This window comes from Monopterus albus, unplaced genomic scaffold (assembly GCF_001952655.1).
Source record: "Monopterus albus unplaced genomic scaffold, M_albus_1.0 scaffold1.1, whole genome shotgun sequence".
In the NCBI taxonomy this organism is placed as follows: Eukaryota; Metazoa; Chordata; class Actinopteri; order Synbranchiformes; family Synbranchidae; genus Monopterus; species Monopterus albus.
The window spans coordinates 2197797-2211812 of NW_018127881.1; the positions used below are offsets into that span (position 1 = coordinate 2197797).

Consider the following 14016-nt stretch of genomic DNA (forward strand, 5'->3'; position numbering starts at 1 on the left):
GTGTCCAGGAGGATGATCCTTAATATCCCAGCCAGCCTCTGTAGTGTCATTTAGCCACATATTAGCAACCAGCATTTTTAAAGACAGGTAAAAGCTTTAAAGATCACAAGTAGGGTATTTGAGAATGTAGTTTATATTGTAGAGCAAAATGTGAAAATGTACCAGCATTGTGTTAACCACAGACCTTATTATGTTATGACAAAATGCTCATGAATGAGGAGAAATCCTGTCATTGTAAAGTGAAAATTAACTAAACAGCACCTGAATGTATAAATTTGTAAGGCCTTTCTACGCAGGGCTATTATAAACATTGACAGGATTATCAGTAAAGCACCTGTCATACTGAGCCAGTGGTCCGAGTCACAAAATAAAAATAAACCTACAGGGAAAACTGTAAAAGACCAGCAGTGAACTTCTAATCTAACTACAGGAAATGAGAGAACAAGCCATTTTGTCATATATCCCTGTTCTCTCCTACCTTAGACTCGCATAGCATTACTGACTGACTGACATCAGTGACACCACCGTAATTTGATGCGCCAAGGACTCTGGCAGCCTCATCACAGACATGCAGAGGGATGGGGTTGCTCAGTACTCACAGATGGCATTTATATGATAATTCTAACCACTTCCAGACACCCATGAGCTTTTACACTGGACTTGATTAGATCCAAATGGATTTTAGTAGCCATCTGCAAGGAGGGGAGTCTGTCACTGAAAGCCAAAGTGATGGACTGGTTGGGGAGGATATGGGCAATTTGCTCATGCATTACCAAACACATTTTTCTATGGTGGTGACAAGTTAAAAAGAGAGAGAGAGATGAGTAAAAATGGAGGAGATCATGGTGGTGAACTGTTGCAAGTGGTCAAAAAGAGAAAAGTGTGTAATTGAAAGAAATACTACAGACATTTTGAGAAATACACTTTTTAGTTTTTATGTTGAGAGTTAGAGAAGAAGTAGGATATAACTTTCATTATCTGTGTTATCTGTTTCTGGAAACTGAAACCTGGCTTTGTCCAAAGTTCAAATCTACCGTCTATGTGTTAACATACGTATTTTAGTCACATAGTTTAAAGTTTGTGTATGAATTAAACTGATTAAAGAGCCCATGGCATGCTTATTTCTAACTATTTAATTTATACCTCCAGATTAGCTTTGCACTCATCATAATTCCAAATATTCTATGATTATTTCAAAACAATAAAGAGACAGCGCTTCTCATCGTTCATGACTCAGGACCGATGACAGGTGCTGTGAGTGTTGCTGCGATACACCTGACAGGCTATGCAGGATTTTAAAAATGTTGATCTACCAACCTAGTCCACCGACTAAAAACAAGGAAAAGGCTGCAAAATTACAGAAGAGGATGGGAAAATGAATATAACTTTATTAAATATAAGCTTTAACCTCTAGAGTCCTGAGCTTTGGAAACCCAAGCTGTGCGGTCCTCATATGAGGACGCAGGGACTCTAGAGGTTAAAAAAATGTAAGAAGATGTGTATTACAGCCATCTTTCATCTTGGGAACAGGCATCAGTTGGTGACATTTAAGCCGCTATGGACTTGGGCTTCTGGGAAATGGTGTTCATTAAAGCCTGGTAAAATCAAAAATATTACGTTAAAGTGAATAAAACCTAATTTTAAAGAAATATGTTATTAAAATGTAAGCAAATGTAGTGAAGCTCACAAAAAACTATTGAAAATGGCTCTGTTCCAAGGCTGGATTTTTAGTTATTAGCTAGATTAGAAATCTCAGTGGGATTTTAATTGGGTTTTTTTTTTTCCCTTTGGAACACAACCTGGAAGCTCCGTTTTCACTTTGGCTCTCTATAAGCAGTTATTGCAGGCTTTAGGTATGACTATGATGAAAGACTTTCATAGAATGACACTGGTTGTCTATAAATAAGAGGTAAAGTTAAAACATTTTGCTGTGCAGGAACAGGAGACTAGGCAAGGGTATGATTAGCTACCACCACTGTCTCTGGTGCCATTTCAAAGTTTGCTGGACTGTCTTTTAATGCAGTAACTGTCTAATCCTCCAAAGAGTTGCTCAACAAGCAAGTAAAGTAAAAGCAACCGCTGAGCTTGCCAGTTTCACCAACATGGAATAAATCAATTCTCGAACTAACAGACAACTGGGAAAAGCACTTCAGTACTACTTTTTATGATTACACTGATAACACCCACTCAGGGTATTATTGGCTTAACTCCTCTGCTATCACCCCTGCCCTGTGTAACAATGAGAATATAATGACTCCAACTTCTGCTGCTCCTTTATTGCCCTAAATGACTTTTAAATTGTCCTTTGGTTAATTATGGCAGTAATTGTCACTTTGTGTGTGTGTGTGTGTGTGTGTGTGTGTGTGTGTGTGTGCTGCAGATGTGAAGTTGTTGCTTCCAAGATACTGAGTTGCAGCGAACTGAAACAATTAACAGAAGGGTGTTTGACAAGGGAAAAATATGATTAATCTCTCATACTGAATTACAATCTGTCGACGTCTTATGTCAATTTTAATGAAAACATTTGAAATTTCTTCCCAGTAAGCATCACACCCACTTTGCTGTTGGCGAGTCTTAGTGTTCAGAGGGTCAGAGGTCTTTCTCACCGTCAGCTCCAGCAGTTCGTTGAGCAGTCCGTTGCGTTTGCTTTGGAGGAAGGCGTTGGCGCTGCCGGACTTGACTATTCTTATCCTGGCCAGTCTGGCTTTCTGAGCGTGGGAAGAAGAAGAAGAGGTCACAGCATTAGACAGAGTGGGAGGGAGGTCTCAGAAAATTACTAATGTGAGAATCAGCCAACTCATCACCCAAGCTCTGTAGTAAAGTTTAGTCACTACTGCTACAGTTTCAGATTTCTTTCATTATGTATGAGAATGGAACTATATAGAGCCTCTTTATTTAGCTATATACCTGTACTGTAAATATTAAAAATACACTAACCAGCAACATTCACTACATGGCCAAAAGTATACTGTATACACACACTCAGAGAATACATATAATATAGGACTGTTGAACATTTTATTTCAGATCAATGGGCATAAATATGTTGCTATGAAAGCATCCATATAATGGGCTTTCACTAAGATAATGAAACCTGGCTGCTCAGATTTGCTCCCATTCTACCGTAAGAGCAGTAGTGATGTTGGGTGATAAGGCCCAACTTGCAATTTGCTTTCCAATTTCTTCCAAAGGTGTTGGATGGGGTTGAAGTCATGGCTCCAAGCAAACTAAACACCTTCTTCCACACAAAACTCTATAAATAATTTCTTTAGGGACCTTGCTTTTGGCTTAGAGGCATGTTTCTATTCATGCTAAAACAACAACAGGCCTTCTGTTGCTACAAAGCTGGAAGGGCGCCGTCGTCTAAAATATCACAGGATTTTGCACAACTGCCCCGGCCCAGCCAATGAGAAACAACCCCAGATCACAAGTACACTAATTCGTTGATCTTTCAATTAGTTGGTAGAATATTAATCTGTAACTGTTTTGATAACTGTTCTCTGCTGATAGCTTTTCCCATCTGAGGATTTGCTGCTTGTCCTTTTATGTTAAAGGAGAGTATTCTGAGGTTTCTGACTGTCACATAGTTATTATAAACTTTTGATGGATATTTTTCAATAGTTTCTTACAGTTTAGAAACAAACTGATCTGAACTAGTCATGAAAACAATTGTTACATATTTCATGTGGAAAGCCAGTGAACTCAGACTAATGAGGTTCCCCTCAGTCTAAAACATTTCAAATTGATCCTTTCAAAATGACATAATGCTGCTGAATCCACCTAAACCACACAAACCATCAGAAAAAGACATAAATGCAACATAAAGCTAATTCCACCTGCTGATGTTAGTGACTGAGAAACTGGATTATTACATTAGCATTGATTCTGCATGAGAAGTTGAGGAGTTTAAAATAATGCACCTTTTTGTTGAATATGAAAAAGATCAATTTCAAACCTTGTTTTCCAACATTTATTAGTATATTTCACTCCCAGAAGGTTGGGTGATAAAATGAACTCTATGTTTAACATTTTATCTTCACATCTTTCCCTCTGTGTGGCAAAAAAAAAATAAATAAATGTGAAGAATCCTATAAACAACTGATATGAGTTAAAAACTAAACAGGCACTGAGAGATAAGTAATGTGAAATAAGTTGTACTGGCAATTTTTCAAAATGAAGAGGATATTAGGACAAGTCTATATGACATACCACTGCCTCAAGTGCTTCAGGACATGCAAGGTGAGAGATTACTTTAACCTTGTGCTGCTGCTTTCTTTCTCCCACATAAATGCATTTCAGAAATATGAGTCAGAGCAATACCTGCTTCACAGACATGAATCAAATGTGATGAATTTTGGATGCTTCAGAAATTGTTTGGCGCATCTGTAGCTACCTGTGAAGGTATGAGGAATGCTGAAGACAGATGCACAATAAGAGCACTGTAGCCTGCTTCTTTGTTTGTAGCTTCAGTTAAAGCGTGAATGAATCAGAAAATGAAGAGGCTGTGCTATGCTGTCTTACTTTCTTGTTGATCAAAGGCTCTATGTGACACAAGGAATGTAAAATATATGAAAGAAAATAAACTGTTTGTCTTTGTGGCCTCTTTCTTTCTACTCCCTCATCTGGCCTGTTTCTGTTGCTCTCACTCCTGTCATCTTCTTTTGCCCTCATATCTCTGGTATTGGGTTTTTTGCCCCTCCTCTGTTACCTGCCATCTCCTACTATAGCGCCACTTAACTTTGCTGTCCCATTACTTGTATGACCTTAGTCCATTTACTGTCTCGACACTCCCTGGCACCATGATGATGGCTACACTGCTGCACTGTTGATTTGTGCAAGAATAAAAAGAAACCTGTCTTCTTCTTCTTCTGGGGAAGTATTCTTTTTGACTTATCAGGGAATTAGGCACCTTAATATCAGGGGCTGTTTCACTGGCTAGTCATGCCCTCTGTGGGTGACTGAACATGAAGAGGAGCCATTGTACTCTACACTGAGGCACACACACTAAAGTCGTGAGTCGAGAATGATTATCATTAAATCCAATTTAGAGTCTACTTTCTATTTTCTGACTGTGAAGCCAAGATAGGTACATGAGAAGACCTTTTTGTAAAGTCAGATCCCCAGATGACTACATAATTGTAATGGGGCCCTGGAGCAGTCTGTTGTTAGAAAAGAACGAAGACGAATGAGACCTAGGAGAGGAAGGGAAGGCCAGGAGAAATGCAGTAATAGAAGGAGGGAGAACAGATGAACAGGTTTAATCTAAAACAGAGCTACTTGTTTCCCTGTTTTTTTGCTTTTCTTTTTCTTTTCTTTGAATGTACTGTAGTAGCAGATTTCTGTTTTGTGCTGAATAAAAATATCACAGGTGCAGAGTAATGCCTTGGTGGTTTGGCAATTTGTTGTGGGTATTTACCTGATAAATACAAGGGAAGAACATAAAAGTACACAGACCAGCACAGCAAAGTAACTGCTGCACGCAGGCTTCCTCTGCACCTGTAAAAGGTACTGTACTTTCCTGGATGGGTAAAGAATGTCCTAATGTCCTACAAATATTTTGCGCTGAAACAATAACTTGTCCAATTGCAACAGACATGCACCTTTCTGTATAGTTTATTTATCATTACAGATATTTGTTTTTCATTGCTTAGAGGATAATTGTGTGGATGCGGAGTCAGCAGCATCCACACTATGTTATCCTGTTCTTTGTATTTTCTAATTTCCTCCATATGATTTTTGGCAATACATTGCTCAAAAATAATTGCAATATCTATTTTACAATGATAAATGGTTGTAATGATAGATATGATATGACACAACTACTCTAAAATTACAAATCTGTTTGATTAAATGCTAAAGTTTGACCCACTCACTGCCCAAATCTAACAACTTGACACAAGGAACAGTAAAGTCTAGTGTTCGATATATGAGCAGTATCAGTTTGTGCTATATATCGGGCCAATGATCTTCTCCATAAACATAATACATTTCCAGTGAGAGTGGGTCCTCCTTGACCACAGCAAAAAATCTGCAATAAAATGATTTTTTAATTTTCATTTAACAGCTTAATTATTAATTATAATTAATTTGTCGTTTATAGCGAGTTATGTATCCCAGAGTTTCTCTTTGTGCTGATTTAATGGGATTGGTATGCCTGAGGAGCTGCTAACGCTAAGAGAACCTCATCACTGAGAAGTTTTATAGTCCCATCATGGTCCACAACATGTTTTACAACCACTGCTAAGAATGAGGAAAATTAAAAACTTCCTTCAGAGGAGATCCTTAGAACCAATATAGAATAATCATTTGTACAAATGCAGATTATCAAAGGGCCTTTAGAAATACTGTTAGTGAAGAGTGAGAGTAAAGGTACAGCAGTCTCAACAAAACCCACTAGAATAAGCCACATAAAGGTGAGATTTGTACTTTATTAGAAGTATTTCCAAACATCGTTGTCTACTTTTCCAAGATAAGAGACTGTCGCGACAACGTGACTGGTTTTCGTTTACCCACTGTTTCTGCGACATGCATCCATCGGGACTAAGAAGCTAACAAAAATGCACGGAGAAAACATTTCAATGAGGCTTTATATATATAAATCATTCACAGTGTAGACTGGCACACATCAAAACACACAGTAACAACATGCACTGTGTTTAACTGAAAGGGGAAGCTCAAAGTTGTTGGTAAACTAGGCTATAACCATGTCTCAGATAAAAATGTACCACAATTATACATAGAATATTTTTTTGGGGGGGTCTGAAGGGCAACAGATTGTCTCTGTGTGTGTGAAAACTGTGGGATGAGGTAGGTTGAAGGACAGTGATTTGCACTGCAGACGTAGTGTACCATGCCTAATTGGGATCAATCCATTTCAAAGAAACTCATCTGTCATCAACCCACTGCCATTATTGTAATGATCTGGATATAAAAAAAGACCTTGAAAAGGTTTTTCAGGCTTAACCATTAGTATCCACCCACCTAGTGTTTTTACTCAGCACTTCAACTTCCCATTCATTCTCATTAACCTAATAATATGTATCTGCTAATAGCTATCTGCCACTTTGTCCTTTAGAATATCACAAGTGTGTAGTATTAATGGTCAGATAATACAGTATGTATGTGCCTACACTCAACACAAACTGGCACAGAATCCTGCAACTGGGGTGGCTAAAAACATTGATTTTACCTTCTGAGCGCGGCGTTTATCTGCTCTCTGGTTCTGGTGGTAGATGCGGCTGAAGTTTGAGACAATGACTGGGACAGGTAGAGCGATCACCAGCACACCACTCAGGGAGCAGATGGAGCCGAAGATCTTCCCAGCGATCGTCTTTGGCACCATGTCTCCATACCTAGAGATTGATTTTGATTGATTTGATTGATTTGATTTATTCATTCAAGCATGTAAAACAGTTGATATGTCAACACATGTAATTTCACACATATCCAATAATAATAATTCAATATCAATTTACTTATACCTAGTACATGCTTGAATGGAGTAGGAAGAAGTTAGACTTATCTAGTCCTACCCCATGACATCATTTTACAACTTTTAGATGAGATAGATGAGACAAAAGCTACGTTCGCATTATGTGCTGAAGTCAATCAAATCCAATTGTTTTTTTCATGGATGTGTAAACAAACCAAATCAGTTCTTTTTAAGATAAGCCACATGCGTATGTGGTCCTAGATCAGATTCATATCCAGTCTCTGACAATACAACCTCAGTCTGAACGGTCAGATTGGAATTCAAGTGGTTTATTTAAGTGTCTCATTCCTCTGTGCATGTCGTCTGTCATCATCATTCAGTGTCAGCTTTTCACAGATCGGTAAAAATTTATATAAGGAAAGCAGGTATGCGGGTCTCTGGAGAGAGGAGGATGTTTCACATGTGTTGGACACGTGGCTTATATTCAGTTAAATCTGTGCATGCATGGCAGTTTAGGGACTCAGTAGTGTGCTGAATGGAGCTGTACACATGTCACTTGCAAACATGAATGTGAACGATGAACAGAAAATGATCAGATCTGAAAAAAGATTAGAATTGAACTTTTAAGGATAAAGCTGGTCATTTTCTATATTAACAGTATTTTAAACACTCCCTATACAGAGACTAAAACCAACAATCGCTGTTAAAATCTGTCAGTCCTGGATTATATTATTTATCTGGATAAGGATAATCACCTTTATTGGCCAAGTATGTTACACACTAGGAATTTGTTTCTGGTACAGAACCGACGGCAGCCATCTGCGGCACCACCTCAACCGATGGCTCCAAATGACCACAGCTTTTTACAGCGTCTGAAGTAAGCAAGAGTCCAGGGCCAATACATAAGATCTCTGGATATCAGTAACAAATATTAGAACTATCAACACTATGGCGGCTGTTTACTCAACCTTTTGCAAATTACCATTAGGCACAGAAAATATCATGGTACCACAATATTTTTGATTTAGCTGCATATTTACCAACACTGATGATGTAAATGAGCACAGCTGCAGCTGTGTTAATTTGAAAACACCCCTGCTTCAGCTCTGCTGCCTGAAGGCTGTTGTGCACATGTGGATCGAGAGGAAGTGTAGAAGAAAGCCTAAGTTTACAGCAATCAAACTTTAATATGGTTGAAGAAATCAGCAAACACATTTCAGAACTTAAATTGTGTGGTCTCCTGTCAAATTATCTTTTCTGTCGTTCAGTAATCAAAGCATGATTTGACTTGAAAGCCTGTAAAAGTCCCTCTTATTCTGCTCTGGTGAATGATGTGATTCAGAAACATCGTCTCCCTCCTCAAACATGTTCTTAACTCCTGAGTGAAAATGAAAATCGGAAAAAACAAAACTTGGAATTTTTTTTTATACACTGACACTGTGAGGCCTGCTCTTGATATTGAACAAATACTACTCATCACATGGACCCAAAAAGAATGGCAAAAGCAGCAATAACAGAAAGGGCCCTCACTTCAAGTCCTGACAGTGGCCCATGTTACATATGACTAGTGGTTGATAGAAACACCACAGGGTTCAACTGACTCAGAAGAGACAAATAAACTGCCATCATGTATGAAAACAACAAAGCTATGGGTGTTCAATAATTTATGCAGTCTTGTCACACCCTCTTGTAAGAATGCAATGACAGATGAGAGACAGAAAGGTACACAGTGATTTTATCTTGCCAAGAACCTTGGAAATTTGCTTAAGAGTGGCAACATAATTACTGCCTCAGCATTTCCATACACAACCACTGTCTCCCTCTCCACCTTAGCTTTTTTCCCTAGTGCGGGGTCTGCTCAATCCATCAGCTGTGACACACCAGATAAGCAACCGGTTTGTCGTCCCAGCGTGACGTCAGTAGCACACTCACACACCGGTTATGTCACTGGGAGCACTCCAGGGTTCAGTGTCTTGATCGAGAACACTACAGCATGTGCACTGGAGGAGCCAGGAATTGAACTGTCAATCCTCTGGTTAGGAGACAGCCCGCTCTACCTCCCGACCTGCACCTACTGTATAGCCGCCTCAACCACCGTCTCTGAGAACGCTAAATATTTAAGCTCACTATAGAGTTAAACCTGCATTAACTTACTTACAGCGACCACATTTAGGAACGGCAGTCACAGTCAAATCATCTTTTATTATGTTCACATTCCCTTCTGGTAAGCGATGGGATTTACAAACACCGATGAGATCTCATATGACTAACAGCTGCCACGCTGACATCGGGGCTGCAAATTTTACAGCCGCTTTCTCCTGACCTTAAACTTCAGCCGCAGTTCCCTTTGTCAGGCACTGAGGGTATTTGTATGGTATAAATTTCCGTTCTCTCCTCCCTGACCTTTTTGTCCCTAAATAGGAATGTCTTGAAATACATCTTGCATGAGACCCAACATGCAAATTACTGCTGTGCTGCATTTCTTCCATTTCTCTGTTGAAAAATCTCTGTGACTCTTTAGTAAACATGAACACATGTAATTTCACTGCTGACCACCAGAAAATGAGCAGCAAAACCATAGGAAATATCCCCCTTCAGTATTTTAAAGTGCAGGAAGAAGTGAATAAGTAAGTAAAAAAGTGATTTCAGTCAGTTGTTTTCCTGTTTTTGTTGCCCAATTTAACTTCTTCTGATATTTCGATTACACAGGTGAATGGCTGCTGTAACAGTTGGGAGTGAAGAGAGAGGACCACTGGATAACAAAGCCATGTCTCTGGGGTCTGGGGCCAAGAAGAAACTAGGATTCACTTGCTGAACAAAACTGTGGGTTGCGGGCAGTGGAACAGATTGATTTAAAAACACAGATTTGTGGAACAAGCTTGTACGCAGGTGGGAAAAGACTGAAATTGTCAGCTTGAGAGGCTGCTGACATTTGTTGTTTTGAGAAGAAAACAGTAATTCAAAAATAAGGGGTGGGGGGGGGACAGCAAGCTGAAGAGATGTCCTTTTCATCACAGAGAGGTAAGTGCATATTCTGCATACTGTACAGCCAAAGTCCTCGACCAGCAAATTTCCCCAAGAACCACTTTAAAGAAACAGAAAGCACAGGCGTTTGATGTTGATCCACAAAGTTTCACTAGAACACTTGCACTTGTCAAAAGACCTTTTCTCTCTGGCTTCCTCTCTGGCTGTTTGGCCTCTTTGGCTCCCCTGAGTTTCCTCTCCACTGCATTCTCGACACAATGAGATTCTTGACAGGTAAACCCCATGCACTGTTGACCACTGTGCCTCTTGAGGGTTGCTCTCTGACATGGGTGCTGCTACTCCACTTTTCTGACTGTTATTTTAGTTTATTTTTTGGCCCAAAGCTCCCAGTCTCCATGCTGAAAACCACTATCATCACTGCTTTCTACCCACAAACTGATGAGCTGAGGGGTTATCCCAAATCCAACCTTCTGTTCTGCCTCAAGAAATAGGTGTGTGAGGGAACACGAGTCATTTTCAAAGTAGAGATGAGCACAGACCATAACTATTGACACAAACGTGTTGAACAGTATTTCTTTTCCATTTGGATGACAAATGACAATAACTGATCACATTTCAAAATCAAGCAAAAGTTACCCCTAAATGCTCAAGTTACTGCACTGTAAAATATAACTGTACAGCTATCAGCTGACCGTGTGCTAAACAACACCTCTCAAGTCAGAGCATAGCAACTATAGACTTCAAACTTTTCCCACAGTGAAGTACCATGCATAGTGTCCAGTAAGCTAAATACCGTCATCTAAAGACATTGTAGGTTGGTGTATTTTATTAGCCTTTCCAGAACCAAAACACAAGAGCAAAAGGATAAAGAATGTAAACTTTATTTCCAGCTAATTCACTCAGTATTTAAAATGGCCATGCTAATGTAACATAACTTACAACGCCAAGCGGCGTTACATTAAATGACATTACTGTGGGATGCTACAGTCAGAAAAACTCTTTTCAGGACCGAAAGCCGTTGTGTTTTATTTACTGGTTCATATAGCTTCTAGCTCCTCCTGTCTTACTACTGTATTAGAATGCAGTGTAATGTACAGTAATGTTAGCAGCTTTTAAAAAGTTGACATTACTCCAAAAATCCTGACCCAGTTGTTGATATAGCCACATTGGTTAGTCCTCATCTTCAAAGCTGCTCTTGTAACTAAAAGTGAAACATACTGTTTGAATATAACAATTAAGCACAAATCTCATAACTGTCATAGTCTCCAGGTTGCATTTATACAATTCTGTAAGCTATTCATATGAAAAGGACTAAGTTTTTTCTATCAGATGAAAGTGTAGGGTTAAGTATCTCTGTCCTCCAATAGAACTATTATCTCCATGCCTTTAAGAACACAGAGCTTGACAGGTGTAGCCGCTACATGTAGCAAACATGATGTCAAACTCTTCCTTCTTTAGAGAGTAAAACTTTTCTCACATTTGGGGAACTCGTTGCAGGCAGGCTGATGTGTACTGCAAGCACAGACGGCTGAGAGAGAGAGAACTATAAAGGATTATTAACAGACAATGGAGATTTGACCTCAGAGCTTGTTGTTATGGTATTCGAGTCCTGCTCCTGGCTGTCAGACAATCAGACAAATGACTTCACACTTTGCTCTGCTCCCTGTTTATCAGCTGATGAGAGATGACATTCTCCTGACTCTGACTGCTTTGTTGTGATAATGTTTGAGACTTCATACCCACTATGATGTATCAAGCATCATTACAATTGCGATATGGTTGAATATTCAAAACCTTGCTCTTTGCAGTGTGCTAGCTCACAACAGTCATGCTGTATTTAAAAGAGATGGACACCAAAACACACAAAAGTGATCACCTGCTGAGACCAGCTACTTTCTATCATTGTGAAGTTTATATACAGCTGCAATTTGCTAGGGGGTTTCCCTCCCTCTTGTCTATATATCCTCTGCTGAATTATTTTATCACACCCCCCACACAGAAAATGGCTGTAAAAATATACCAAATGTCAAAAAAGACTACAAAGAGGTGCAAAACAAGTTAGAGAAAAATTCTCACTGAATGACTAAACAACCACAAAAAGAAACTGAACACAAATCATGTGGTTGCTCAATCTGTGAGTGTTGCTCTAGAAGTGTAGGAGAGGGTCTTTTCCCTTTTCTGTGACAGGGGCCCATTGTCTCGTAATACGCCCATGTGTATTCTTGCATAAGTTTCATGTAGCTGTGGAAAAATAGACTAGAAAAAAATGGCAGCTTTAGTGTGAAATGCTGACAGATATCTTCTCTCATTCAAATAATTATGTTCAATTATGGAGCCAGTCAGAATCAGAAATATACTAGCCTACCAGGGACGGCTCAGAATCAGAAATATAAATATGTGTATAAATAACGCAAAAGAATGCAGGCCAGAAAAGGTCACCCAAATAAGAGAATATGATAAGCGGGTCAATATACTGTGCATAGGGTAAACAACAGATAACAATGCAACACTGTACGAAACAGAGCACAAGGGCTATTTCTCTGTTAAATGGTCTTCTACATGCATTCATTACCTTGCTTTTTTCCATCTGACACAGTTTAACACAGGCGGATAAATCAATTGTGAGAGAATTTATCCGGTAATGTGTTTTGTCCTTCCTAATCTTTTGCTTGTTTTACTCTCCATTAAAATTAGCTCTGCTACTGCTTCCACATAATGTGGAAGAACAACATGCTCCTGATATATTTGTGATGGGCTTCAAATCAAATCGAACTGGGTTGGACATGCTACATCAAAAAAGCTTTATAAAACCAAATCACTCAATCTGGCTTGATTATATCTGCTCATGGGAGGCAGAGCTGAAAGCTGCAGAGTCCAACCAACTCCATCTTTGTTACAACTGTGACGACGATTAGATTGAAGATTACAAAGCTACAGCTATCACAAGATTAACTACCAGGCAAAATGTGTTTTTAAATCAAAGGGGCCTCTGCTATTCTTGCTCTGACAGGTGTTAACTCTGCAGTTTTCATTTATTTTATGAAGACCGATCACCAGTATGAACGTACCTGAAAAAGAAACGCTGCAAAATATCTGTAGCATTGGTTGGGTTTGTTCCCCACTTGTTATTTAGATAGTTGAATATGAACCCTGCTAACACTGGACACTGTCAGAATGCCAGAAACTGGATCAAAAAATAAAATATCTTTATACAGCGGTTACTGCTTTATATATATACAGTATATATTATTCTTAAGAAATGCTGTTAATGATGTCTTCCCAAATAAACACACCTGGTAACATGGCCAGGAGAGACCGGATTTCAGGTTTAAACCAACTCAGAATCAATTAATGCCATTCTTGTGCATATATTAGCTGTAATCAAACCTATCAGACAGTCAAAGCACATTAGTGTTGTTTTGCCTTACCATCTGGCACTGAAAATGTATGGCTGTCAACCCAAATAGGATATTGCTGTCTTGAAGGACAGCAGGGGTAAGTGGAGTCACAGGGGATTCCTGTGGTCTTCTGGCAAACACCTCTAAAACATTAATTATGGATGGATCCTGAAACTGCCCACAAAAAAAAAAAAAAAAAAA

The 14016-nt window shown here is 39.1% G+C and overlaps 1 protein-coding gene across 2 annotated transcripts in view; it reads right to left on the reverse strand.

Moving 5' to 3' along the window:
* Nucleotides 1-14016, reverse strand: part of LOC109951031 (potassium voltage-gated channel subfamily D member 3-like) — a 77475-nt gene that overhangs the window by 15856 nt on the left and 47603 nt on the right. For both annotated transcript variants that reach the window (XM_020601521.1, XM_020593412.1), the window contains exons 3-4: nt 7190-7352; nt 2607-2708 (exon numbers count right to left, since the gene is read on the reverse strand). In XM_020601521.1, coding sequence (XP_020457177.1) covers nt 2607-2708; nt 7190-7352 — 265 coding nt within the window. The remainder of the gene's footprint in view (nt 1-2606; nt 2709-7189; nt 7353-14016) is intronic.